We start from the raw sequence: 25,015 nt of genomic DNA, 5'->3' as shown, positions 1-25,015 counted from the left end.
TGGGTAATGGGAAAGGATTAGCTCATGAGGACTGAAGTCATCGGGATGATTTAAACAGAACAGATGCTAAACGGGTGGAACACGTGGTGTTAACCTACATGTGCAATTATACAGCAGAGGGACATGTAAGCGATGATTTAATGTACAGGGGTATAAAAAAAATTATATGCAGCTGAAGTGTGAATCAGGCCCTCAAAATGAAGTGCATTATTTATCTAGATGAATCATTTGACACGAAATAGTATATTTTGAACTTAGCATGTTAGCAGTTAAGGCAGGGTTGTCAAACTCACTTTAGTACATGGGCCACATACAGCCCAGTTTGATTTCAAGTGGGCCTTTGTTTGGAAGCCTTCTCTTATTTAGCCAGGACGGTTCGCCGAGATGTGTTTTTGGAGGCATTTTGAGCGAGAGATGGGCTACGGTTTGGAGCATTGGTATATTTTTCTTTTTAAGGCCATACTGTGTGAACTGCCTTCTTACTTATGTTCTCTCCTGACTCCTAAAGTCACCACCAGGAAATGTAATCTTCGATCATATGGGCAAATCATGTATGGCATTCCCCGAATGCAAACTGTCTTCGGTGAAAGTGTCTTTAAAGTTTTTGCACCCTCATCCTGGTATAAATTGCATAATCAGCTTAAATTAGACTACCTTCCAACAATGACACAGTTTAAAATTAGGATAAAGGACTATTTGAGTATTAAATGCACATGTGCTGTTACTGAGTGCTGCTGCTGATTATGTTGAGATGATGTTAAATTGCCAACTGTCTTTTTCACTGTATATCTTAATATGGAACTATTATACTGCTGTCTTGGCCAGGATTCCCTTGAAAAAGAGATTCTGAATCTCAATGGGATTGTTTCCTGGTAAAATAAAGGTTAATAAAAAAATAAAATCTGTCTCCATTTTGGATCAACGGTTTGGAGAAATAAGTTTAAAACCACTGCATAATGACCGATTAATAACTACTCCAAATGTGTCCCTTTCTCTTGTGTAGAGGGGTGCAAGTACATAATGAACACTCTATTTACAAAAAAAAGATGAACGGCCTGAGATATCTTAAAATAAGTGCAATTTCAACAATATGTCTCAATATGTTTTTAACTGGTCAGGATAGAAAAGAAAATGAGTCTGATAGTGGCGCCCAATATTATATTCCTTGAGCAATGAAAGGTGCTGTGAACACCAAGCACACTGGCTTCCCATAGGCTACCTCTGTGAAGAAATGGGAAGTAGTTAATTTTTTTTGGAAAACCCGACACTTTTCTCCTTTTTTAAATGAATAGGATGCAACACTTTCAAGTCCCGTTTTTTTCCCCCGATAGTTACGTGTTGGCGGGGCTGTAACTAACGTCCAGCTGGTGGAGCTGATCCCCAGCACAGCGTACACCATCTCCCTTTATGCGCTGCATGGAGAGGCTGCCAGCAACCCTCTGGAGGGGAGAGGAGTCACCTGTAAGTGATGCTCAACTGATTCTATACTGTACTTTACATGTGTTTTAGCTTTACAGACATTTCTTGGAGGCAGAAATCTTCTGGTTGAATTAAACCTCAATTGGCAAAGCAATAGAACCACAGCTTTACTGTGAAGTAAAGTTAGACCGAAGCTCAGTTTGAAATAGGAGTGACAATGTTTTCATGGTGGAAATAATATCAAAATGCCCGTAAAAAACACTGCGTGCCCCCAGTTTGGAGAAGCAGGCAGGAGTACCGACACGGAAGCTAAGCAATGTACTGCTGTGGACGGGGGGCAGCAGCTAAACGCATTTTAGCAACCTAAAGACATGTATATCAGCTTATGTGAACGCCATATTTAGAATATTTTCAGCGCTTGCTGTCAGACAGCCCTTTCCGGCGGGGAACTGAAGCATTTAACCTCGCAGAACACGGGGGTTGCTGCTCCACCACTGCCTCCATTAGAGAACGGGATAAAGATTTATTTTTGAACTTATTTTAAATAACTTTGTCACAGTAGTTGGGGTATTTTTCACTCGACTACTATTTACTCATTTACTTTACTTGAAATGAGTTTTATTTGCATGTCAGCAGATTTTTTTTTATAAGAGCTGGATCACATCTCCCACAAGCTGGAGTTTATATTTTGGATTGAAGAACTTATAGATAGAAAGCAGATGAACTGAAAAGCAGAATATCCAAAGCAGCAGCACTTAAAAAAAAAAAAAAAAAAAAAAAAGGAGCTGCTGTCTGTTTTTCAGCTCTTCTGTAAGTTCTCATCAGTCAGCATCTTTTTATGTCTTCACAAACATTTTAACCGTGAAGATGGGATTGTAAATTTTTGTTATCCTTCAGTCAGGATGGTTTTTAAATGTCCGTTCCCCGTCCTCCCTCAGTGCCCGTGCCTCCTGCTGGAGTCCTGAGAATCACCGATGTCACTCACAGCACCATGAGGCTCAACTGGGACGCTGCTCCCGGAGCCGTCCGCAAGTACATGATCACCTACAAACCAGAGGAGGGAGACCTGAAGGAGGTACAGCCCTGGTTTTAGCTCACAGTACACCATAAGCTTAGATTAGGTAGACTTCACTGATCCCAAATTGGGAAAGTTCTGTGCTACAGCAGCATATTATCAGCCACACAGCACACATACAGAGTATACAAGAAATAATAAATAGGATAGAATACAAGAACAACTATTCAAAAATGAAGATAAAAAAATAAAAAGGAAAGAATGTGCAAACGTATATGGCAAATAAAAATGTACAAATAGTATTTATAAAGATATAAGTGTAACCTATGTTTATGCAGTATTGTGATGTGTATGAGTATTATCTAACACTCAGTGATGAAGTGTTAAAAAGTTTTATTGCTTGTGGTAGGAATGATTTCTTGTAGCGGTTGGTGCGTCACCGATGACTTCATATGCAAAATATGTGTCAAACCATTCGGAAGAAAGTATTGTGGTGCTGCAGAAACATCCCAGTCTACAAATCCTATCCACCTGACTACATCCCTCGCAAAAATCCCACTATAATCACTTTAATTAGAATATTTTTCAATGAGAATTATGATCCAAAAATGAGCATTCCCTCCAATATTGTAAATCACATTGCAATCGCAATATCAGTAAAAAAATAATCACAATCAGATATTTTGCAGCCCTGTTTTTTAAAACTATTTTATGACATTTTATAAACCAAGCAATTAAAAAACAAATTACACATTCGTTGATAATTAAATTCATTTAATTTAATTTGATTTATTATACAGGAAAGAATTAAAAGTAACGACAGTGGCAGTTGGTCAAGGCAACACCCCCACCCTCCTTCTCCCCCCCCCCCCCTCTCCTCCTTAATAGCATTTAACGCTACAGACACAGAAATGGCACATCCTAAGGAAAGCTCATTGGGGGACTGGCTCTAGTGGCTGTAATTCTGCACCAAGGCAGAATTTTGGGAAAGAGACTTCAGATACAGTATTAGAGGACCACTAAGGTCTATATAAAAGAGACTTCAGATACAGTATTAGGGGACCACTAAGGTCTATATAAAAGAGACTTCAGATACAGTATTATGGGACCACTAAGGCCTATATAAACGAGACTTCAGATACAGTATTAGGGGACTACTAAGGTCTATATAAAAGAGACTTCAGATACAGTATTAGGGGACCACTAAGGTCTATATTAAAGAGACTTCAGATACAGTATTAGGGGACCACTAAGGTCTATATAAAAGAGACTTCAGATACAGTATTATGGGACCACTAAGGTCTATATAAAAGAGACTTCAGATACAGTATTATGGGACCACTAAGGCCTATATAAACGAGACTTCAGATACAGTATTAGGGGACTACTAAGGTCTATATAAAAGAGACTTCAGATACAGTATTAGGGGACCACTAAGGTCTATATTAAAGAGACTTCAGATACAGTATTAGGGGACCACTAAGGTCTATATAAAAGAGACTTCAGATACAGTATTATGGGACCACTAAGGCCTATATAAACGAGACTTCAGATACAGTATTATGGGACCACTAAGGTCTATATAAAAGAGACTTCAGATACAGTATTAGAGGACCACTAAGGTCTATATAAAAGAGACTTCAGATACAGTATTAGGGGACCACTAAGGTCTATATAAAAGAGACTTCAGATACAGTATTAGGGGACCACTAAGGTCTATATAAAAGAGACTTCAGATACAGTATTGGGGGACCACTGAGGCTTATATAAATAATTGTCAGTTGGAGTAAAATTGGTGACTGTAACCATTACAAATGAACATTGGGTTTGATTTTACCTAAATGGGCCTAACAGCTTTTAATACATCAGTCTAACCAACTTAAACAATTAACAGGCTCCATTTTGGCATCGTATATAACCTTCCATTTACTTTAAAAGACATACAATTTTTGATTGTTTTGGAATCCTGAGCAGCATTGCCCTTTGTCCATGGTGTGCAATTCAAACACCGTCTAAGGTCTAAGTCACTTTCTTTTGTATAGCGGGGATGTACAGCTGTGACCTTTTCTATTGGCAGGTATTAGTCGTTGTTCTCTTACCGCAAAGTGGCTGCAACACTTGGAAATGTCCACATTGTTTGTAAGTTAGGCTTTAAACAAGAAAACCCTGCAGTGATTTTCGTAAGCGTGAAGCTTTAGTCGTCGGTGATATCTTCGTTCTGGGAAAGTGACCAAGTCGTGACCAAGTCAAGAGTTGCAGCCGGCCTCTCAGCGGAGCAGCAGCTCCCCTTTGTTGGCTCATTCTGAGAAAAGCAGTCTGCTGGCAGAGTTAGCGCCGGCTCAGGCCGCCAGCCCAGCCTGATTGGATCATCCCAGCACCACTCCGTTCTCATAATTTCTCGCTTGGACGTCAGCGGAGGACAAACAGTCTGGGATGAATCGACAGCCAAAGGTGCCGTCGGTGGACACCTGCAAAACGTTTCCAGAAAGTTCTGATGGATGACCTGCAGCAGCTCAACTCCTCTTAAGGATTACTGCTGAAGACTTCTTGTCGCTATAGAAGAAGCCCACACATTGGATTACTGCCTGCCGAGTTATTTTTCTCTGCTGTTGCTTACTTTGCTAAGCTCTCCCCTGAAATGGAAAACTCTGGAAACGACTGAGACATGACTCCCTGATACTCTCAGACCTTCCAAATATTTTATTTATATCTGCTTATCTTGGTGAATATATAAATTCACATAAAACCGTAAAAATAGCCCAAAAGACTAGATCTACTGATGTGGTTTGTAGCGTATGAAAACACGTTATTAGCAACACATAGGCTTATGATACAACTTTAAGGGATTCATATCCAGCTTATACTAGGGGTGGGAATCTTCACTGGTCTCACGATTCAATACGATTACGATATCACGATGCATCACGATGCGTCACCTCATCAATATTTTTATATACTGCTACGCATGGTTTTCATCAACAAATTCAAGAATGAACTCTTAAAAAAGACACTTCCTGAATGTAGCAGAGTCTGAACACAATAGACAAAAGGCAAAAACAAAAAAGCAGTGACTGGAAAATCAACAAGTAACATCTGTAGGCAATAATCGATTATGGTCTGTCACTTCATCGATGCAGAATCGCCTAGGTCCGCATTGCGATGCAATGATTCATTTCAACATCCCTAGCTTATACCATGGCCACTTGATCTTTTTCTTTGCTTTTCTGTTTTAAACATCATAAAATATAGCTTCTGCACCCCAGAATTCCTACCACTTGCTTTGCCACGCAACATGTAGCTTATAAAGAAGGAGTACAACATTTATTCTTGGCGAAATGATTTCACCTGAAGGTCCATTTAGTAGCTTTTCTGGAGTTTTTGATCATATCACATCAGCAGACTTCTGGTCCAGAAAGGAGTACTTGGTTAGGAGTTTTTAAAATCCTGACAAATTTCGAAATCAGGTTGCATCATATACATAAGACAGATTTCAAAAATATCAAACATGTTTGAAATTGAATTTGCATGGTTCTTACTTTTTTATTGGTTACACAAACAACCCAAGTTCCAAGCTGTTTAGCTCATCCACACTGTTGCTGTCTTTAACTACAGCAACAGCAAACAAACACAGGCATCATAGGTGTTCGGTTATACTGTGTTGTTACTAGAAATTAGAAAAATAATTTTCAGTTGCCATCATATCACATTAGTCAAAAACGATAACCATCAAAATAGAAATACGTTTTACTGTAATTGATTCTTGTAGGTCTTAAATTTTGATTGATTGAGTTAAATCTGATGGCATTGTCCCGATATGTGGCGCCATGAGAACATGATACATTTAGCAATGTGGCGGTCATCATTTTTTGACTTGTGTGGATTTCGGTATTCTCCAGAAACTGGCTGCCTTTGTGTGTTTGGATGCAGATTAAAAACATTGGTTACACTTTACTTGAAGGTATCTACATAAAAGTGACATGACACTGTCATGAATGTGTCATAAACATTATAAACAACTCATAAACGTCTATGACATAACACTTCTTTTAGTAAGTGTCATTTGGTTTTTGTCATGACAAGTTATGGTTAGGGTTGGAGTTAGGGTTAGGGTTCATGTGTTCATGACAGTGTCATGTCACTCTTATGTAGATACCTTCAAGTAAAGTGTTGTTCTATGACGAGAATGACAAAATTGGAGGATTGTGCAGCCTTCGTCAATGTATGCAAGTGATTTTGAGTTTCTGACGATTGAATTTGTCACCGGTAGGCTGAAGTCAACGGGGACATTACCACCCTGGACCTGTCCAGCCTCATCTCCCAGACTGAGTACGATGTGGCCATCACACCGATCTACGATGCGGGACCAGGAGCCCCCATGCTCGGAAGCGCCATCACAGGTCTGAATCTGCTTTTCATTCTTGTCTTTTTGTTCGTCCAGCAAAGAAAAATCTATGGCCAGGGATTAGAAGGAAAATACTGTCAAACTATCCTTTAACTACGTCAAACATGACTATGCTGACAAACCCTCTCCAGTGCCTGGACAGTACATGCGTTGGAGAGACGTGTATTGTGTCTGTGATGGTGATGAGTTCTGTATTAACTTTGACTTCACTTCCCCTGCTGGACCGAAAACAGCTTCCAGAGACGCTGGACTCGCACTGTGTGTGATCATTTACTGCATTGGCTCTGTTTATCGCTAGTCCTTTGTGAACTGTGGAAAAACACAGTTGTGAGGACTTGACATAATAGATTTTGTAGCTCCTAAGACTAAGCTAACCTGGTTCCAGATCCTTTAAATGACTGCCAACATTCATTACGTGATTCAAAAATATCCGGTGTTGCTTATTGACAGATTTTTTTTTCCCCTGGTTGGAGAAACAATCAACCAATCAGAGCTTTGTAGGCAGGATTACGAATAGGGATGTTGTCTTCCTACATAGCTAGCTACATTCATGAGACAAAGCAATGGATACATAAACAGGAACGTTTTTGTCAAAAGTCAAAATATAGACATATTTCTTTGATTAAATTAACTCCTCCAAAGCTTTTGTGTTTATAGAAAATAAAAATCAACATCGGCAGGACGGCTATGCATGTATTTGAGCAATTGTTTAGACATTACAGAGCCGGGGGAGGGGAGTAATATTCCAAAAAAACTCAGAAATTTACCAGAAAAACTCACAACAACAACACTCTTAAATCTTGGATATTCTATTCGATAATCAGAGTTTTTTTCACAGAATATTTTCCTCCTCCCCCAGCTGCGGAATTTTTTAAATGTTTTTTTTTTTTTAAACTACATCCCTAATGCACTGTAGTAGATATGTGACTTCCAGCTGATTGATTATAGGAACCCCCCCACCCCCATCCCAACAAGACATTGTCTAACAAGAACACAATGTCAGACTGAATGAACAAAGTGATATAAAAATGGAGATTCATTCTGGATACTCTACAGTATACTCCAACCTTCACCTTAAACCAAGTATTTAAGAAGTGAGGGCCAAATAGCAATATGTCCTCACTGTCAAGGTAAAAATCTGGTCCTTGCAAAAATAGCGCTACAAGACCACACACACACACACGCACGCACACACACACACACACACACACACACACACACACACACACACACACACACACACACACACACACACACACACACACACACACACACACACACACACACACACACGTTGTCCTACACAGTGCAGTCAGCTACAGTAAATAGCCTTCATATGATGTTGTCTCATCTCTCAGACCTCCTCGTAATCACCAACATATCCTTCCTCCCTCTTGTTTCTGTCTGTATGGACAGATGTTGTTCCTGCCCCCAAGAACCTGCAGTTCTCTGAGGTGACCCAGACCTCGTTCAGAGCCACGTGGGAGCACGGGGCCCCGGACGTGTCCCTCTACCGCATCGGCTGGAACAAGAAGGGCGAAGGCAACCCCCAGTTTGTAAGTTAGCCAGTATGGCTATGGGTATTTTTACTGTGTTAGCTACAGTCTGAATTCAAATGCAGCCTTTCGGAATAACAGAGTCAAGACAAAGACCAGACCAGCAAGACTTTTGTTCAAGACCAAAAAAATAAACAATATTTTTCATATTTTATATTTAGTTTTTGTAATTCTGGGGAAGAAACTGAGGTGGACAAAGACATGTTTTCGAAAGGTTTTTAGAAGAGTTTAATCTTACAGAGCTAAGACAAGACATCTGGCATCTGGACTTGAATCCAGATTGTATCTGGATTTGTTTTGTCCTCTTTACTTTTCTCTTTGTCATCTAAAATGCATCTTGAGCAGCTGGATAAACTCTCCAGTCAAGTTCTGTGTCTTGAATTATGCAAATGAGCTTTGCTTGGGCAGCACCGTCTGTCTGCAGTGACACTAAACATCTGGTTTGAGTTGCCTCAACCAATGATGAAGGTTTTTGCCTGCAGCCTCAGTATTTTATTCCTCTGAGTTCAGGTACTGCTCCGACTTTCTGTTCTTGTCCAAAACTATACCGCCTACCTTCTCCTAATAGTCCAGCCTCTCTAACACGTAGAATGGGTCGGTGAAGTTACGATTATGAAACTGGGTATGGTTTTGTTTAAATGAAACAGTTGTTCTGTAAAACTGTCATCCACAAATTTTCTTATTACTGACGTAAAAAAGAATACAAGACAAGAATGATCCGTTGTGGTTTCACAGGTCCCTTAAACTGATATGCCTCACAAAACCCAGTTATTGTGTTCGCCAAGACTTAAGTAAAAAATCCAGTTCAGCTGAGGCAACAATAATGCTCTCTTTGTTTTCTTCTTGTGATATTTTGGCCCTCCAAGTTTGTTTTTGCTCCCCCACCCAGCATACACTTCAACACAAACATGTGTGAATGAAATCCATACCAAGTTGTTCATTGCAGTCTTAGTTCAGCTCCAAATTTAAAATGATTGACCTTTCTTTATTGGTTTATTGGTTGCTGCGAAATGCTTCTCGTCTTGGGTGTAAATGAAACGCACTGCAGCATGAGATTTAGTTTAAACTCTATTTTCCGTGTTTATCAGTCAAGGATTTCAATCAAGGGTTGCACATCTTTTTAAAAACAAAATGACTATTATTTCTGTGAGAGGAAGCAGGAAGTTGTCATTCACATACACTGAATCAATAGAAAATACATGTAAATCAATGTCCCTAAAAAACAAGCTGCCAAGTTTTAGTTTCTAAGGCTCCAACTTCTCCAACAAAAAGTACAAGCTTGTAGTTTGCTGTTTGATAGTTTACCATCCATAGTGTTTGAGTGACTTCTGTAAATTGAACAGTCCCTTCAGAAAAACGTGATTATGTGATCGCATAATTCAATGCACATATATCTTAGCAGAAAGTTGAAAAATGTTGCGTTTACTTCACACAAGAGCAGCCATTTTCAACATCCTCGAAAAGCAGGGTGTTGGGGGAATCACTTTTTTTTCACTTTTTCATCAAACCGCAGTTTTTGCGAGTTCCCGCAATTTTTAATTGCTGAGGATTTCTTGCTTTCTTTCTTTCTTTGGGCAAACTACAAAGGGTCTCCAACTGCATGAAAAAATATAGTTTATGATGTCCTACTACCATAACATAAGATACTGTTAACACACCTCTTTTATTCTTCTCGTTCTGTCTCCGTCTCCAGGCCATCATGAATAGCGATGAAACCTCCCACGTCCTGCAGAACCTGGACCCCGACACAGAGTACTCCGTCACCGTCACGGCCATCTACCCCGATGAGTCGGAGAGCGAGGACCTGATTGGAAGCGAGCGTACATGTAAGCACCCATGTTGCTCTATCAGCTCCCAAAAAAACATTTTACACTCACAGAATTCACTTGACATTCAAATAATAATGTTGTTGTTTTCTCAACATCTCTTCCTAGTGTTAAAGGCTCCGGATGGTATGTCATATGAGAAGGACAGGTTCCTTTTCATTGTATTGTTCATGATTTTGTGTGGAATTTTAATGTGGACCATAAGAGACAGTGTTGACATAAACACACTTTTTCTTTCTTAACTGCATGAATGTGCATTTCAGTGTTTCATTGAGCGTTCACACCACAAGCAACACAAGTAGACAGATGTTTGTTGATTTTCTGCAAATAAAGAAACTTTGGTCACGGCTGCCTTTTTACCTTTTAATCATTTTGTTGCATCAGAAAGCAACTTAACTTTAGGCTTAGATGAATAATACCAGACCATGAAGAAGACAACAAACACTTATATCTGTTGGTTAAAAAGCAAAATCTTATTCCGACACGTTGAGTTTTGTTTTAACATTGAACATTTAAAACACACTAGCGGTTATCAAGACAATTGCATGAGGCTGGACAAACGTATCGCTACGTACATTTTTGTTTTGGGCACAAGGATTTTCTTCCAGATAAATAAATCTTATCTTAACACTGGACATGAAGATTCTCTGTTTTCGTCACGTGGCATAAACAAACATCATGTATAGCTGGATATTACATTTTCAAATGTTTCATGTCATTTGTCATTTGCTTCCAAGTAAAAATGCAGTAGATTGTGGTGTGAACGTAGATTTAGGGTTTTTAATGAAAAAAGGGGTTTAATGTAAACCTGTAACATGTCGTCCTGCACAAACCTCCATCCATGTGAATGATTGTTTTAATTCCACCATCAATCATTTTGTTTTTTTTCCCCCCATCCTTAACCATTTTGTCATCGTAACTTTTCTGTTGTCACAGTTTGATTCATCTCACATCGTAACGTCATGTCATCAAATCATCATTCATCAGTGCTCACCTCAGTCGTCACATTAATGCTGTTGCATGTTGTTGCTTTATTGCACAGTGTTTCTGCTGTAGGGTTGAAGCTCAGTGAACTTTTAAATGAACATTTGTTAGAATTCCAAAATTTGGATAGGCTATAGGGCCTATCGAAATGTATTTGGTTCAATACCAACATTTGTTATATCAAACCACGTATGTCAGGGCTTCTCAAAGTCTGGACCAAGGTCCGTATCCGGGCCAAATGGTAAGTCAATTTCTGACCCAGGCCATACCTCGTGTTATAAATAAAATCCGTTACAAGTGTAACATTTTCTACTTATTTATTATATTAGTGACGTTGAACGTATACAATAGTGATGTATCGGACCAAAGTTGATCCGTACGGGTATTGGTACAAAAGTTGACAAGGAAAACTCGGTGCTCAACTTGAATGTGTGTTGCTTTAAAGTTATTTTGTTATCGCTAATTGTTCCAGACCTTTGTTTTTGAATAAAAATTAGATGCGGACCTTTGAGTAATAAGTTTGCCAACTATTGACATATGTATATCCCAAAGCTGAAGGGACATTCTGCAATTTGCAGGCACACTCGGCACTAACTGTAATTAGAAAAAAAACAGCTCAATAGTTACTGATGTTAACAGATTGAACTATTGAGATACCAGATTTAAATTCAAAGTAATTGACCTCCAGCTCTGCTCTGAACAGCTTCATACTGCTGCTCCTGTTTTGCTGCTCCCATCCTCAAATTGACCCTTCCAGCTTTTGTGACCTGTGAGATTGTGGAAGCATCACCATCATCATCCTCACCATTGCTAATCCAACACAACTGATCTTTCTGTTTATCTAATTGGATTTCCCTGTATGCCCCCAGTGCCTGCTGAGCCTCCTCGAAACCTGAGGGTTTTTAACGCCACCACCTCCACACTGACGGTGAAGTGGGACCCCGCCCCCGGCAATGTCCAGAACTACAAGATCACTTACAAGTCCGCCACTGGAGGCGAGCCTCTCTCAGTAAGTTCACTGCTAATTTTATGGTATTTAAAACAACATTTTTAGATACAAATACAGTGCTATCATCAGCATACATAACACAGTAGATATGTCCTGTTTGCACAAGTTAAAATGTGTCGAGAAAAACAAGTCGAGAAAAACTAACAAAAAAATAATTTAGCTATTGGTTTATAGATTGTATGAAAGTTATTGGGAAAATTTCAATATTGTGCATTCCTAATTTTAGATATACCAGAGTCTCCTGGAAAATAAAATCGTAAAGGCAGTATATTTGATTTAAACTCAATAAAACATTCTTTTCTAGCAGCTTTAACATAAAATACTTTCCGCCTACACACACACACACACACACACACACACACACACACACACACACACACACACACACACACACACACACACACACACACACACACCATTTTATCCAAAGACAAAAGCTGGAGCTGCTCCAATGACATTGAACAATAGAGTGACTGCAGAGATTTCTAAAATGTTTATCTAAGTTTTTACATCCAGATTGGCTTCAGTTCAAGAACAATTTTGTATAATTTTAGGTTTACCAGGAAAGAAATCCCTCTGTTCCATTAGCACATGGCTGTGGACGGACACTGGGTATTATCTGTTTGTGCAGGATTAGAGGAACAATATGACTAAATTCCTTTTTAGGGTGGATTTTCCTGATGGTTTTCAAAGTGAGGTTTTGTTCAACTCTTCTTGGGGTGCGGTGGTGCTTTTTGACTACCGGGAACATTTCCAACGGGCTTTAGCTGCTTTATGACAAACCGATGGATATCTCAATGTGATGGGGAGCTTTAAATCTGTCGGAAGAGTTTGCAATACAAGCCCCAGCGCACATATAGAAACAAATCAATTATGAACTGTTTGAAATGATGGGAAGTCTTCCTACCCTCTAGAGATATACTTTCAGGATCTCCAAAATGGAAAAAAAAGCCGTAAAACTCTACCGGTGCAGGAGGTAAAATGATATAAAGGTAAACACTGTGTCGTCCGCATGCATTTTTATAAGCCATGTTTGAGATATTTAGAGCTAACACTGACAAAAGACAAAAATACATTTTTCTTGTATGTATCTGTAAGGCACCAGTGATGGAAAACTCCCTTTATTTAAGTACCAAAAAAGTCCTGCACTGGAATTTATTCACAAGTATCAGCAGTAATCTTAAAGTAAACTTAAGGCACCTATTTTTAAGACCGAGTAGTTTTTACGCTGTGTGAAACCTCCACTTTCAGGGATTCATGGACTTTTATGTTGGCTAGATATTCAAATGTTTAAAAGTGAAAGAAAACTGGAGTGTGTTTGCTTAATAGGTAAAAACAAGAAATTTCTTCAACAAATGCAGAAGAAAACACAACTTTCACAAAACAAGATCTAAAACATGTTCCAGACAAGATTTTACCTAACAAACAACCAAATTAATAGCCTGGTCCTACCAGCCTCTGGTCCATTAGCCTGGTCCTACCAGACTCTGGTCCATTAGCCTGGTCCTACCAGACTCTGGTCCACTAGCCTGGTCCTACCAGACTCTGGTACACTAGCCTGGTCCTACCAGACTCTAGTCCACTAGCCTGGTCCTACCAGTCTCTGGTACATTTCATTTGTCCAGAGAGTCTGGCCACTCTCCATTGACAAGTGTTAACTTCCTCGAAGGCGGGTACTCTGTTGAAGTTTAAAACTATTGGATCGGCCCAGAGCCACTCTGGATCTCAGTTACAGTACATGAAAAGCAAAATCCCTTGATTAATGGACTGTGATTTGACATCATCCTCACACATCTCTGTGACTTGATGATGATGATCATTATCATCTTCATTATCAAGTCACAGTAGAGATGTTGAACAACAAAACATTCAATAAATCAGGGAACAGATGTTGCCAAAGACATTGCATTTACAGTACGAGTTGGATGTAAAGTCGCTCGTCTCTCGCCTCCTGAGATCCACCAAGTTGTCCTGAAGGAGCTCACCATTCTGAGCTCCGTTGTCCAAAATTTGTCGTTTGGTTGATGACAGCATCTCGCAGTTAGAGGAGTCCCGCAATCGGCCCGCCAAGCTCGCATTCCTGCACGGTGACTCAACAGTGATTAGCGCCTGGAAATTACTTTAAAGGAAACTATGGGCTGTATGAAAAGAATTTCAGTGAGTTACAGATTTGTATTGTGTCTCTGAGATGTTATGACAGTGTTCCCCCAAACAAAGTGTCAGGGTGGAATCATGATGTCAGCGGTACGAATGCGTCTAATGGATCTCTGATCCCCTTCACGGCGTAGGTCAGATGTGCACAACAGGAGACTCAGAGCATCTGGTGTCAGGTTGTCGTCTGCAGCCTTGCTGTTTTTCCACATTTGTCATATGAAACCAGACAGGATGTTTGTTTGTTCAGGATGAACTCCGGGTTTCCTCACTGCTTTGAAAAATGTAGAAAAATAGTAAATTCCCATCTTGGGAATTGTGCAAATAAAATGAAAAACTACTGTTATCTTAGGTCCAGATCTGTCCTAATAATATAAGCTCTATTACTGAAAATAGTGAATATTTACAGTCAAGAAGAATGATAGCTGTAGACTGAGGTGGTCTTCCTGTAACTCACAGTGAAATAAATCATACTGGACACCCACAGAGATAAAAAAAAAACTAGAAGGGCTCTCGGACAGCGCAGACCTCCACCGAGGAAATGCCCTATCTTGAAATGGTAACAGAGGTGAAAAACGATTTGTGTATCCACCCACATACTGTAGTTTATTCTGACTCAATCCCACACACACACCGTCCTGCTGCCACAAACACTCACTACAGCACCAAATGTGGATTAATCCGCCGCTGAAAATAGTCCCCAACAAATGCACTATTTCCTCCTGTTTGTTTGATGAAATTAATAATAATCAACCTCAGAAAAATCACTTAAACTCTGATGAAAGTAAAATAAATACATATTTTACTTTCAAATCAGAAGTTACAACGCCCTTTTCAGAATGGATTTAACCGGTGACTTATGGTCCAACAACACATTTAATAGTTGTTGTTTTCCTGGTGCAAGAAAATTAAAGATCACTTCAGGTTACAGTAAAACAATGTCTTGTTGTAGTCAGTCAATTAAACAATGAAGTAAAAGTTTTTTCTTCTTTAATTTGTGGGGAATCTTTTTTTTTTACATAAATACAATAAAATACAACAAAAGCATAAATAAATTCTTTCATTTGTTGTTAAAATTCTTCTGGATGAATACAGTGTCATGAAATGAGCAGCTCAGTTACCTCACGATTAAAAGATCTTCTCGTACACAAAACTTTCCACAGGAGCCAAATACCTAAAATACTGATGCAAATGTTACGCTATAGCCTCTGCCATTTCTCTCTTGGCTACCAGGCAAACTGTTTACACCCTCTATGAATGTGTTTACAGTGTGGGATCAATTTCATGATATACTGCCGAGCTGTTTGCTCAGGATTTCCCAAAGGCCTGCTTGGATTCCCTACCAGAGAAATACTTTACGTACTCATGTGTAAATAATGTAGATACTTTGCTGACCTCGTGTCCTCAGAAACAGCGGCTCGGCATCCAAAACATGACACACTGCGAGTTCGTATGCATTTTAGAGTTTCAGTTTAGCTTTTGGAAGATGGAGCGATGACGGCAGGGATAAGTGATTACACATTTAGGGACATTAAGATGCTTCTCTCAGCTATTTTGTAGATTAGAGTCTTTTCTGCTCGTTTCACTTTTGATACAGGATTTCATATATTTTTGTTCTTGTATTTAATGACCAGAAGTGGATGAAGTATTTAGATCTTTTAAACATTGGCAATGGCAGAAAAACTTTAAAGTGCTCATATTTTGCAATTTGAACTGTGAAAATAGCCCCTTACCAAACTCTTACAATGTTAGTTTATAACAAGAGACACACTTCCCTGGGAACGTAGGACCGTGGGAACCCATGGATGAGCCCGACGCATGACTCACTGCCAGAGACGTGTCTATTGGCTGCGTCGGTCTTGTTCGTGCGTCAGCCACTTTGATAAACTGCTGTGTCGCTGTGAAGAGAAAACGTTTCTGTCTCCGCCAGTAAGTCTCACTCGCTGACACGTTTCCTGTGAACAGACGCAGGTTGGAGGGAAGAAGACCACTGTCATCCTGCCGAAGCTGGAGCCCGACACGCTGTACTCCGTCACCGTGGCCGCCGTGTACCCCACGGGCCTCAGCAAAGACATCAGTGGCGAAGGACAAACCAGTAAGAGTCGGACCTCACAAAGAAAATAGTTGTCACTGTGCTGCAGACTACTTCTGTATCTCACAGTGGCGAAGGAAGTAGTCATACCAGTGGAAAAGTAAAGCATATGTTTAAGTTAATGTATCAACATCAGACATCAAATTTGCAGAAATCAAACCAGCTGCTGAAAAAAAAAAACTTGCACTGCGAAATACAAACGTTTTGGATTGGCTGTGGATAGACATATGGAGATAAATGGGTTCACATCTTTAAATTGACATTTAAATTATTATCATTTGGTCTGAAAAGATCTTTAGATGTCACTTAAAACCATATGTCTTCAAATTAAGAGGTTTTCAGATATACTTAAGGATTTCAAGTGTGCCTTTACAGGCTGTGGGAATTTCAGTTTTTAACGTAAATGAACTCTTAAAACACCAGTTGGATTATCTGAAAAATCACAGAGCAAAGAAACAGTAGTAACAAAAGTAGCAAGGAAGAACGTAAAGAAGCATATTTTAATGGCGATATTTTATGAACTTATTTCATGTTGAATATAAAGACTACCTGCAAAATAACCCCAATACTGCAGCTTTGAGAAAGATATAGTGCTGTAAAAAGTAGAGAATGTGCTAAAAGATAAATTACTGGTACTTCAGTGGAGTTCAGTAAGTGGAGTAAATAAAGAGACTCGCTGCTAATGAACTGTGTGTTTCTGCTGCCTCAGAGCCTCTGGGTGGAGTGAGGAACCTGCAGGTGTTGAACCCCACCATGACCACCCTGAACGTGCGATGGGAGCCCGCCGAGGGCCGAGTGAAGGAGTACAAAATAATTTATGTCCCGGCCGCCGGAGGAGCTGAGAGCATGGTAGGACTGGTAGGACCCCCCCATCCAATTTGTGTCGGCTGGCACTGTGCAGCGTTGAACTCGAAGCTAAAGCACTCGCCCATGTGTCTGAACACGTCCGGCACTTTTAAATCCTTAATGCTCCTCTAGACTCAAAAATGTGCTTCATCATGAAAGTTATGTTATGTTTTTTCTCTTTCTTATCATGTGCCAAAACCACCACACCTTTGCTTTATTAATGCATGTTAATATCAGCTAATTTATTGAGCAGTTTTCATTTGGCTAATGTGTTTATCCTGCTTTGTCAAAACTGCCGCTGCAACCAGTCTGTTTCTGTTGGATTATAATTTAAGTGGACAGTTTGGGGGTTAACTGACAGCTGCTGGTGCTAAGCATCCTAAACAACCTTCTATAGTCATTTCCAGTGTTGTAATGTATTGTACTTAATTAGAATTTTCACATATATCTCTACTTTACTTCTTTATTTATATTCTCAGGAAATGTTTACTTTTACTCTACTATTTCCCCTTAGCATCTTAGTTACTCGTCACTACAAAATAAAATCTGAAGAAATTTGGGTTACACTTTACTTGAAGGTATCTACATAAGAGTGACATGACACTGTCATGAACACATGACACAGTCATGACACATGAAACCTAACCCTAACTTGTCATGACAAAAACCGAATGACACTTAAGCGTTATGTCATAAACCTTTATGACTTGTTTATAATGTTTATGACACGTTCATGACAGTGTCATGTCACTCTTATGTAGATACCGTCAAGTAAAGTGTAACCCAAATTTGTTACACTTGAAAAAAAGCAGGTTTGTCGAATCATTGCTCCTAGATTGCAAGTTAAAGCACGCTCCATTCCAGTTGGTAGCGTAATGACCGTTTGTTGCCAAGCGGCGAAAAAACAACATACTATGTTAGGCCAAAACTAATGAAGAAGAGGAGGAAGCATAATTATGATAGTGTCATGGAATCACCTGGTGCATGCTCTGCCGCCATGGTAACAGACGATGAACACCCACGATGACAGTGGTGGACAGGGTGGTGATGAAGATAACGTTACTTATAGTTCATAATCAAATGTTGTTGTTTTTTTTACTTTTACTTGTAATACTTAAATACATTTAATATTAGAAAAATGTACTTTTGATACTTCAGTTCAGTAAATATCAGATACTTTTACTCAAGTAATATTCTAAAAGGAGATTTTAACTTCTACCAAAGTCATTTTGTGGTAAGATACTTTCACTAAAGTATTGCTTTCAAGTACTTTATAAAAAGACAGCCTATTTCTAGTTGCATGCTTGTTTCTTTGTCTGGGTTTCGAAAAGCAGCTGATTTGTGTAATTTGTTGTTGAACTCAGGAAACAGTGTCTGCAAGCACAACCAGCACCACTCTGCGCAGCCTGCAGCCCGACACCCTCTACACCGTCTCTCTGGTTCCGGTTTACGCTGGCCGAGAGGGAAAGACCATGTCTGAGAATGGAAAGACAAGTAAGACTCAACACTGACCTGCACAGAAGTGGAAGCCATTTCAATTTCCCCATACAGATAAACATACATTTTACTGAAATGTTTAAATAAAGATGAAATTCCTCATTCAGTCTTCAGTCTGAGTAAAAGATGAAGTTAAAATGTACTCAGTGATCAATTTTTTTCTGTGTAACAACAACATATCAGCCGGTGTTAAATAGGCCCTTGGCCCTGTTTTGCTCTGCGCTGGTAAATTGTATCTACGGGATGCATGGGTTTTCTACCGGGATGTTATTGTAAACAAACGTTGTGATTAGGTCTATAGATGGCACATGAACAACTGTTAAACCTCCTGTCAAATTTGACCCATTTTCATAAAGTTTCTATGTCAGAAATTTGGGTTTCTGTCAACCACATTGTCAAAACAAATAACGTGGATGGTTTCCTACAACACTCTTCACAAGTAAAATATATGATCAATTGACTACTTAATTGAATTTGGGTGTTTAATTCAATTTTATAGCATTTGAAAAAATAATAAAAACTTAAATAAAAAGTGGAGGAAGAATCAAGAAAGACATCTGAAAAAGTGACAAAAATGTCGGGCAAAGTGATAAAAAACATAGAGAAGTGACAAAAAAAAAAAAAAGCCGGGAAAGCTTCAAAAACATTGGGGAAAAAAAGTTAACATTTTTATTATTGACCCAGAAAAACAAAAAAGTTACATGGTCGACGGGAAGACAACACGAGGGTTAAACATAATTCAGTCAGGATTAAAACACAACAGATTGATATCCTCTCAAAATATTGAAATAACAGATGCTGGTCTTAAAACCTTATCAGCAGCCTGACCTGTGCTCTTGTTTAGGGCCCCTGGGAGGAGTGAAGAACCTGAGGGTGACGGACCCCACCATGACCTCTCTGACTGTGAACTGGGACCCAGCTGAGGGAGCCGTTCGCCTCTACAAGGTCTTCTTTGTGCCGGTGGCTGGTGGCCGAGAGGAGATGGTGAGACTCTTTCACACCCGCCTGACAAAAACAGATCATGCAGCCAGCTCGGGGATTAACTAAGCATCTAAATTACTTTTTTATTATTATTATGAATCTCTATAAACAGGAGCAATTTCCTACCGGCACCACCTCCATCATTCTCAGGAACTTGATGCCCGACACGGCGTACACAGTGTCAGTGTTACCCGTCTACCCAGCCAGGGAGGGGAAACGCCAGTCAGAGGACGGAAAGACGTGTAAGTTACCGTGGGACTGTTCAGTGGTTCAAAAGGGATTTAAAACAAAAGGTCATTGCAGGTTTTAGAAGTTCCAACGTTGAGGTACAAACTGTCAGGTAGGGGTGTGCAAAAAAATCGATTCACATTCGAATCGCGATTCAAGCTCTACCGATTCAAAATCGATTCATAGAATTCCAAAAATTGATTCATATTTAAAATTTTAATTTTATTTTTTTATAATTGTATGTCTACTCCAATAACATGGGAAAGTAACTAGATTTACATAGTGTGAATACATTTTTTAATCGAGAATCGTTTTTGAATCGAAAATCGATTTTGAAATCATGGCATTTTCTGAATCGTGCACCCCTACTGTCAGGTGATTGCGCTTTCATCCTGCTTTTATGTATTCTTTTTCTGATTTTACTCTATGTTATGTTTTACTGGGTTACACTTTACTTGAAGGTATCTACATAAGAGTGACATGACACTGTCATGAACGTGTCATAAACATTCGTTATAAATGTTTATGACATAATGCTTCATTTAGTAAGTGTCATTCCGTTTTTGTCACGACAAGTTATGGTTATGGTTAGGTTTCATGTGTCATGAGTTCATGACAGTGTCTTGTCACTCTTATGTAGATACCTTCAAGTAAAGTGTTACCTTTATTGTTGTGACTTCATATAAAGTACTTTGGATACCTGCTGGTTGCTGCAAAGGGCTAAATGAATACATGTTGATTGATTTAAAGTTTAATAACAATGATTTTCCCGCTCGCAGTGCCTTTGGCTGGAGTGGGCAACATGAAGGTGACCAACCCAACCATCACCACTCTCACTGTGACCTGGAATCCTGCCGATGGAAACGTTCAGGGCTACAAAGTGATCTACAAACCTGTGGATGGAGGACTGGAGATTGTGGTAAGATCCTCTTTGTTCCCTTTAATAGAAAATATTTTGTATAAGAAACAAGAACCACACTTTGAAATGTAACAGGTTTCGCTGCAGAAGTTAATTAGAAAAACCTTTTAGACTTTATTGAATTCTTCAAAAGAAACCAAACTATCAAAGCGCTCAACAGGGATTTAGTGATGTCATGCCTTTTTGACAGGGTAATCCCATCATGCCGCACAATAGCGCCTAAATCCTTTGGCAAGAGGGCATCCGTCATCGTTGAAAATGTGGGGTTTATGTTTTCTGGAGCAGCTTGTAGAGAATAAGTACGTGTAAATCCAGTTAATGAAACGCTCGTTCAGGCTGTAAAGAGCCGTGAAATCACAGCTGACTGACGATTTGGCTGCTCGGATGTTCAGAAATGCTTCATTTGTCTCTGCCGATGACATAACTGTTACCCCCTATTAGTACGTCAAAGTCAATTCTACAGGGGAAGTTTGAACGCCTTTGCCAGAGGAGTTTGAACAATGAACAACAATCAATGCACATCCTGGAATAACTGGATTTGTTTTAGTTAGTTTGATTCATGATTACATTTGTAAAATCTCCCAGTTTTAATACAGGAAATGGAAAAAAATCAACCATAAAAACAAAGGTTTTCACAATTTTTACAAAACAGTTCCTTATATATGTAATTTTGTTATAAAAGTTCTATAACCTTTTATTTTTAAATCCTCTTACAGGTTTTACTGTCATGTTTGTAAGCAATTATTCACAAAAGATAAGTTCAATATATCTTTCTAAATAAGTGTGTGTGTTAAATTATTTGGAAATATAAACAGTTTTTAATGTGGTTAACGGGTTTTAGTGTGAAATCCTATGATGCTCTAAATACTGTTTTAAGAAGCTGTTCTGTCCTAAAACGACGTGAAGTTATTGTAATTTTAGAGCAAAATAAGAAGTTTTTGAATATTTTCACAAAATATTTGGAACTTCAGCACTAAAAAAGCAGTTCAACAGCAATTTAATCACAAGTGTGAAGTGTGAAGTCTTCTTGACACTCTGCTGATCCTCGAGAGGAAGGTTTGTCTTTCCACCCGCTGCGGGTCAAAGGTCAGTCACTGGCGGAAATTTAGCCTCTTGGTAAAGGGCAGTTCGGCAGGGTCTTTAGTTCAGTGTGTGTTTGACTCTGATACAGTGCTGTCGTAACGTTGGTCTGTTTGCAAGATTAAAGGCTGCAAATCAATCAGTGTTCTTCTCTGCAACACATTCTCACTCCCATCGTGTAAAATACGGACGCTTGGTCAGGTGCCTTTGGCGTTGTCATTGACGCTAAAAGTCTCCTTTAGCGTCATATCAAAACGCGCTTTATCTAAACGCGCTTGGTCAGGACTATTGGCATCACTTTTGACACAATTAGGTTACATTTAAGGTCGTGGGTGGGCTTACGTTTCCGTGACACGCGGGACAACAATGGGACAGTTGGGTTTAGGAAAAGAAGAACAGGACAGTTGGGTTTAGGAAAAGAAGAACAGGATGGTTGGGTTTAGGAAAAGAAGAACAGGACAGTTGGGTTTAGATAAAGAAGAACGGGACAGTTGGGTTTAGGTAAAGAAGAACGGGACAGTTGGGTTTAGGAAACGTGACATGCGGGACACGATCCCCGGTGTCCTGTGTTGTTTGACCAATCCATCCCCCCTACCAACCTCCCTATGCGGATTTTCGGGCTTTCATACTACTCGCTACCGTAGCCGCTCTTAATGCTCCGTCATCTTCAAGCTCCGCGTAGCTGCTGCTCTCCCCGGTGCGTTCTACACACACGCCGAAGGGCCCTTTTTCCGATGTATCTGACGCTGACAGCCACTGCCCAAACGTCCGTATTCTACGAGTTGGGAGTGAGAACAGGTTGTTCTCTTGGAAGTTCTCTGTCCTGAGAGAGATTTAGCTGCATGCTGCTGGAAGATGCGCGGGGAACTCTATTTTGATTCACTCACTGTGCCTTTGCAGGAGCAAGTGTCGGAGAGCACCACCACAACGGTCCTAGACAAGCTTCTGCCGGACACCCGCTACACCGTCACTGTGGTCCCCGTCTACGCAGAGGGAGACGGACCCAGCCTGACCGACGAAGGGAAGACAAGTGAGTATCTGTGGTCACGTGCTATTGGTTGTTTGGTATTTAAGATTTTATTCAGGTTTGAGGGTTTCAATGAACCTCAATGAAAAGCACCTGAGTCTCCAAGAGATCATTAAACACATCATTTACTCTCTAAATCTTACTGAGGAACAGTTGAAGGCTACTAAAAAGTCAAAGGACAATCGCAAAGAAAAAGAGACAGAAAAAGAGGGAAACAAAGAGACATACTAAAGGTAGCTATTCTTTGAACCTTAGCATAAGTGGAGCTAAAAATGGACAGGTTGTCCTGAGGGTGGCTATTTCAGCTAAATGTATTCTAACTGCAAATTCAACTTTAATTTTGATATTAATAACTTTAAATGTTTCAGATTTTCTGACACCATACATTTTGTGTAGTAAACATAGCCTTTCCTAGTTGATGAAAATGTTAGTTAGATATATTTTGCCTTGTGCGACCAACATTGCTACCAACAGACATCATTGCTATTGTGCTATTGTGTTGATAGCTTCCCAGTTGTTCAGTTCAGAGTTCAGTTCAGTTCAGAGTTCTTTATTGTCCCTCAAGGGGAAATTTGATTTGCAGTTGGAGGTTCAACAAAAAGGCACAAAACATAATTAAAGGCACAAAACATCAAACATCGTAGCAGCACACAGCCAACAGATTGATTGAGAACAATTTCATCACTTGGAAAGTGGGCAGTGTCAAGTGGGCAACATCAAATAAAATCCCTTGAGATTGTCAGGAACAGTGATTTCTACTGGTTTCACAAAGAGGCCCAAGTGACACTAATGAAAACGGTGCATTCAAGAGATGTGCAACACAGTATTCAACAGCATCAGTCTCACTAACCTAAAGAAAAATAAGCCAGAGAAGAACCATTTTCTTTGCCGTCCAACATCTGGACAAACTGCCCCCTGGACTCCAGTAACCACTGACTAGACAGCAGCTGTGCGACGCTCCGATCCAAGCGCTGAATCCGTCTTCCTGTTTGGTGTCTCTGCTCAGAGCCACTGGGTTTTGCGAGAAACCTGAAGGTTACCGATCCCACCACCAGCACCCTGAACGTCCGCTGGGACGCCGCGGAGGGAAACGTACGCGAGTACATCGTGATCTGGGTGCCCACTGCCGGAGGAGAGCAGGATGTGGTAAGTCTGCATCTGGTTACGACTCCGTAAATAGTATGTCACCAGGTTCAACACTTTTCATAAGTTGGTATTTAATGGTAGAGATGATCAGCACCATTCTTTCCTTCCCAATACCTGAACTTTCATATCGGCCGATACCAAGCATGATCCAATACCAGTGCGTTATGTGATTGCTATCATTGTTCGTATGACCTGGCTTAGGTTACAGTAGCCTCTTTACACAAACACTCCTGAATAGGAGAAAAACACGTTTTAGTTTGTTTGCCTTTCTCTTAACCAATCACAATCGTCTTGGATGGCACTAAGTTCCGGCCGCAGCTACGGTGGCTCTGCTAAATAGTCTCGGGAAGGAACTTGTTTTGGTGGAACATTTGCATCCCGCAAAAGAAAACACCACATACAATATTAAATAGAAGTTAACTGTTGACACAATCGAGTAACGTGAGCTATTTAAATTAGCTGATACATGGTTAAACCTCATTAGCTCTTACCAGTGTATCTCTGTGTGTACTTCGTCCACAGCAATCCCACCAATCCCACCAATCAATCCCAAAACGTCCCAGTTAGAGAGGAAATTACCTAAACATATTCTTTGTAAATCTTTACAATCATTTACCGAAAGAACCAAGCAGGCGTGCCTTGTTGCACGATCCAAATTTTCATTAAAACCTGAAATTTTTTAGCGTGTAGCTTGCTAGCTCGAAGTTTGTTGTTTCTCGAAGCGAACCAGTTTTGCAATGTGAGGGAAGGTTGTTCCACCGACTATCCAGTAAATGAACTCGTCATTTACTCGTCGATCCAGACTATTGTTCGTATGACCTGGCCTAGGTTACAGAG

At 39.9% G+C, this 25,015-nt stretch overlaps 1 protein-coding gene across 7 annotated transcripts in view; it reads left to right on the top strand.

Moving 5' to 3' along the window:
- col12a1b (collagen, type XII, alpha 1b) overlaps positions 1 to 25,015 on the top strand; it is a 150,291-nt gene that overhangs the window by 52,026 nt on the left and 73,250 nt on the right. For 5 of the 7 annotated variants that reach the window (XM_028605437.1, XM_028605436.1, XM_028605438.1 and 2 more), the window contains 15 exons: positions 1,332 to 1,461; positions 2,358 to 2,494; positions 6,702 to 6,831; positions 8,253 to 8,392; positions 10,086 to 10,218; positions 10,327 to 10,344; positions 12,072 to 12,211; positions 16,328 to 16,457; positions 17,164 to 17,303; positions 18,665 to 18,794; positions 19,642 to 19,781; positions 19,891 to 20,020; positions 20,786 to 20,925; positions 22,906 to 23,035; positions 24,039 to 24,178. In XM_028605437.1, coding sequence (XP_028461238.1) covers positions 1,332 to 1,461; positions 2,358 to 2,494; positions 6,702 to 6,831; positions 8,253 to 8,392; positions 10,086 to 10,218; positions 10,327 to 10,344; positions 12,072 to 12,211; positions 16,328 to 16,457; positions 17,164 to 17,303; positions 18,665 to 18,794; positions 19,642 to 19,781; positions 19,891 to 20,020; positions 20,786 to 20,925; positions 22,906 to 23,035; positions 24,039 to 24,178 — 1,908 coding nt within the window. The remainder of the gene's footprint in view (positions 1 to 1,331; positions 1,462 to 2,357; positions 2,495 to 6,701; positions 6,832 to 8,252; positions 8,393 to 10,085; positions 10,219 to 10,326; positions 10,345 to 12,071; positions 12,212 to 16,327; positions 16,458 to 17,163; positions 17,304 to 18,664; positions 18,795 to 19,641; positions 19,782 to 19,890; positions 20,021 to 20,785; positions 20,926 to 22,905; positions 23,036 to 24,038; positions 24,179 to 25,015) is intronic. The other 2 variants (XM_028605440.1, XM_028605443.1) reach the window with 1 other exon arrangement.

Source organism: Perca flavescens, chromosome 18, assembly GCF_004354835.1.
Source record: "Perca flavescens isolate YP-PL-M2 chromosome 18, PFLA_1.0, whole genome shotgun sequence".
In the NCBI taxonomy this organism is placed as follows: Eukaryota; Metazoa; Chordata; class Actinopteri; order Perciformes; family Percidae; genus Perca; species Perca flavescens.
This window is presented reverse-complemented; position numbering and strand designations above follow the sequence as displayed.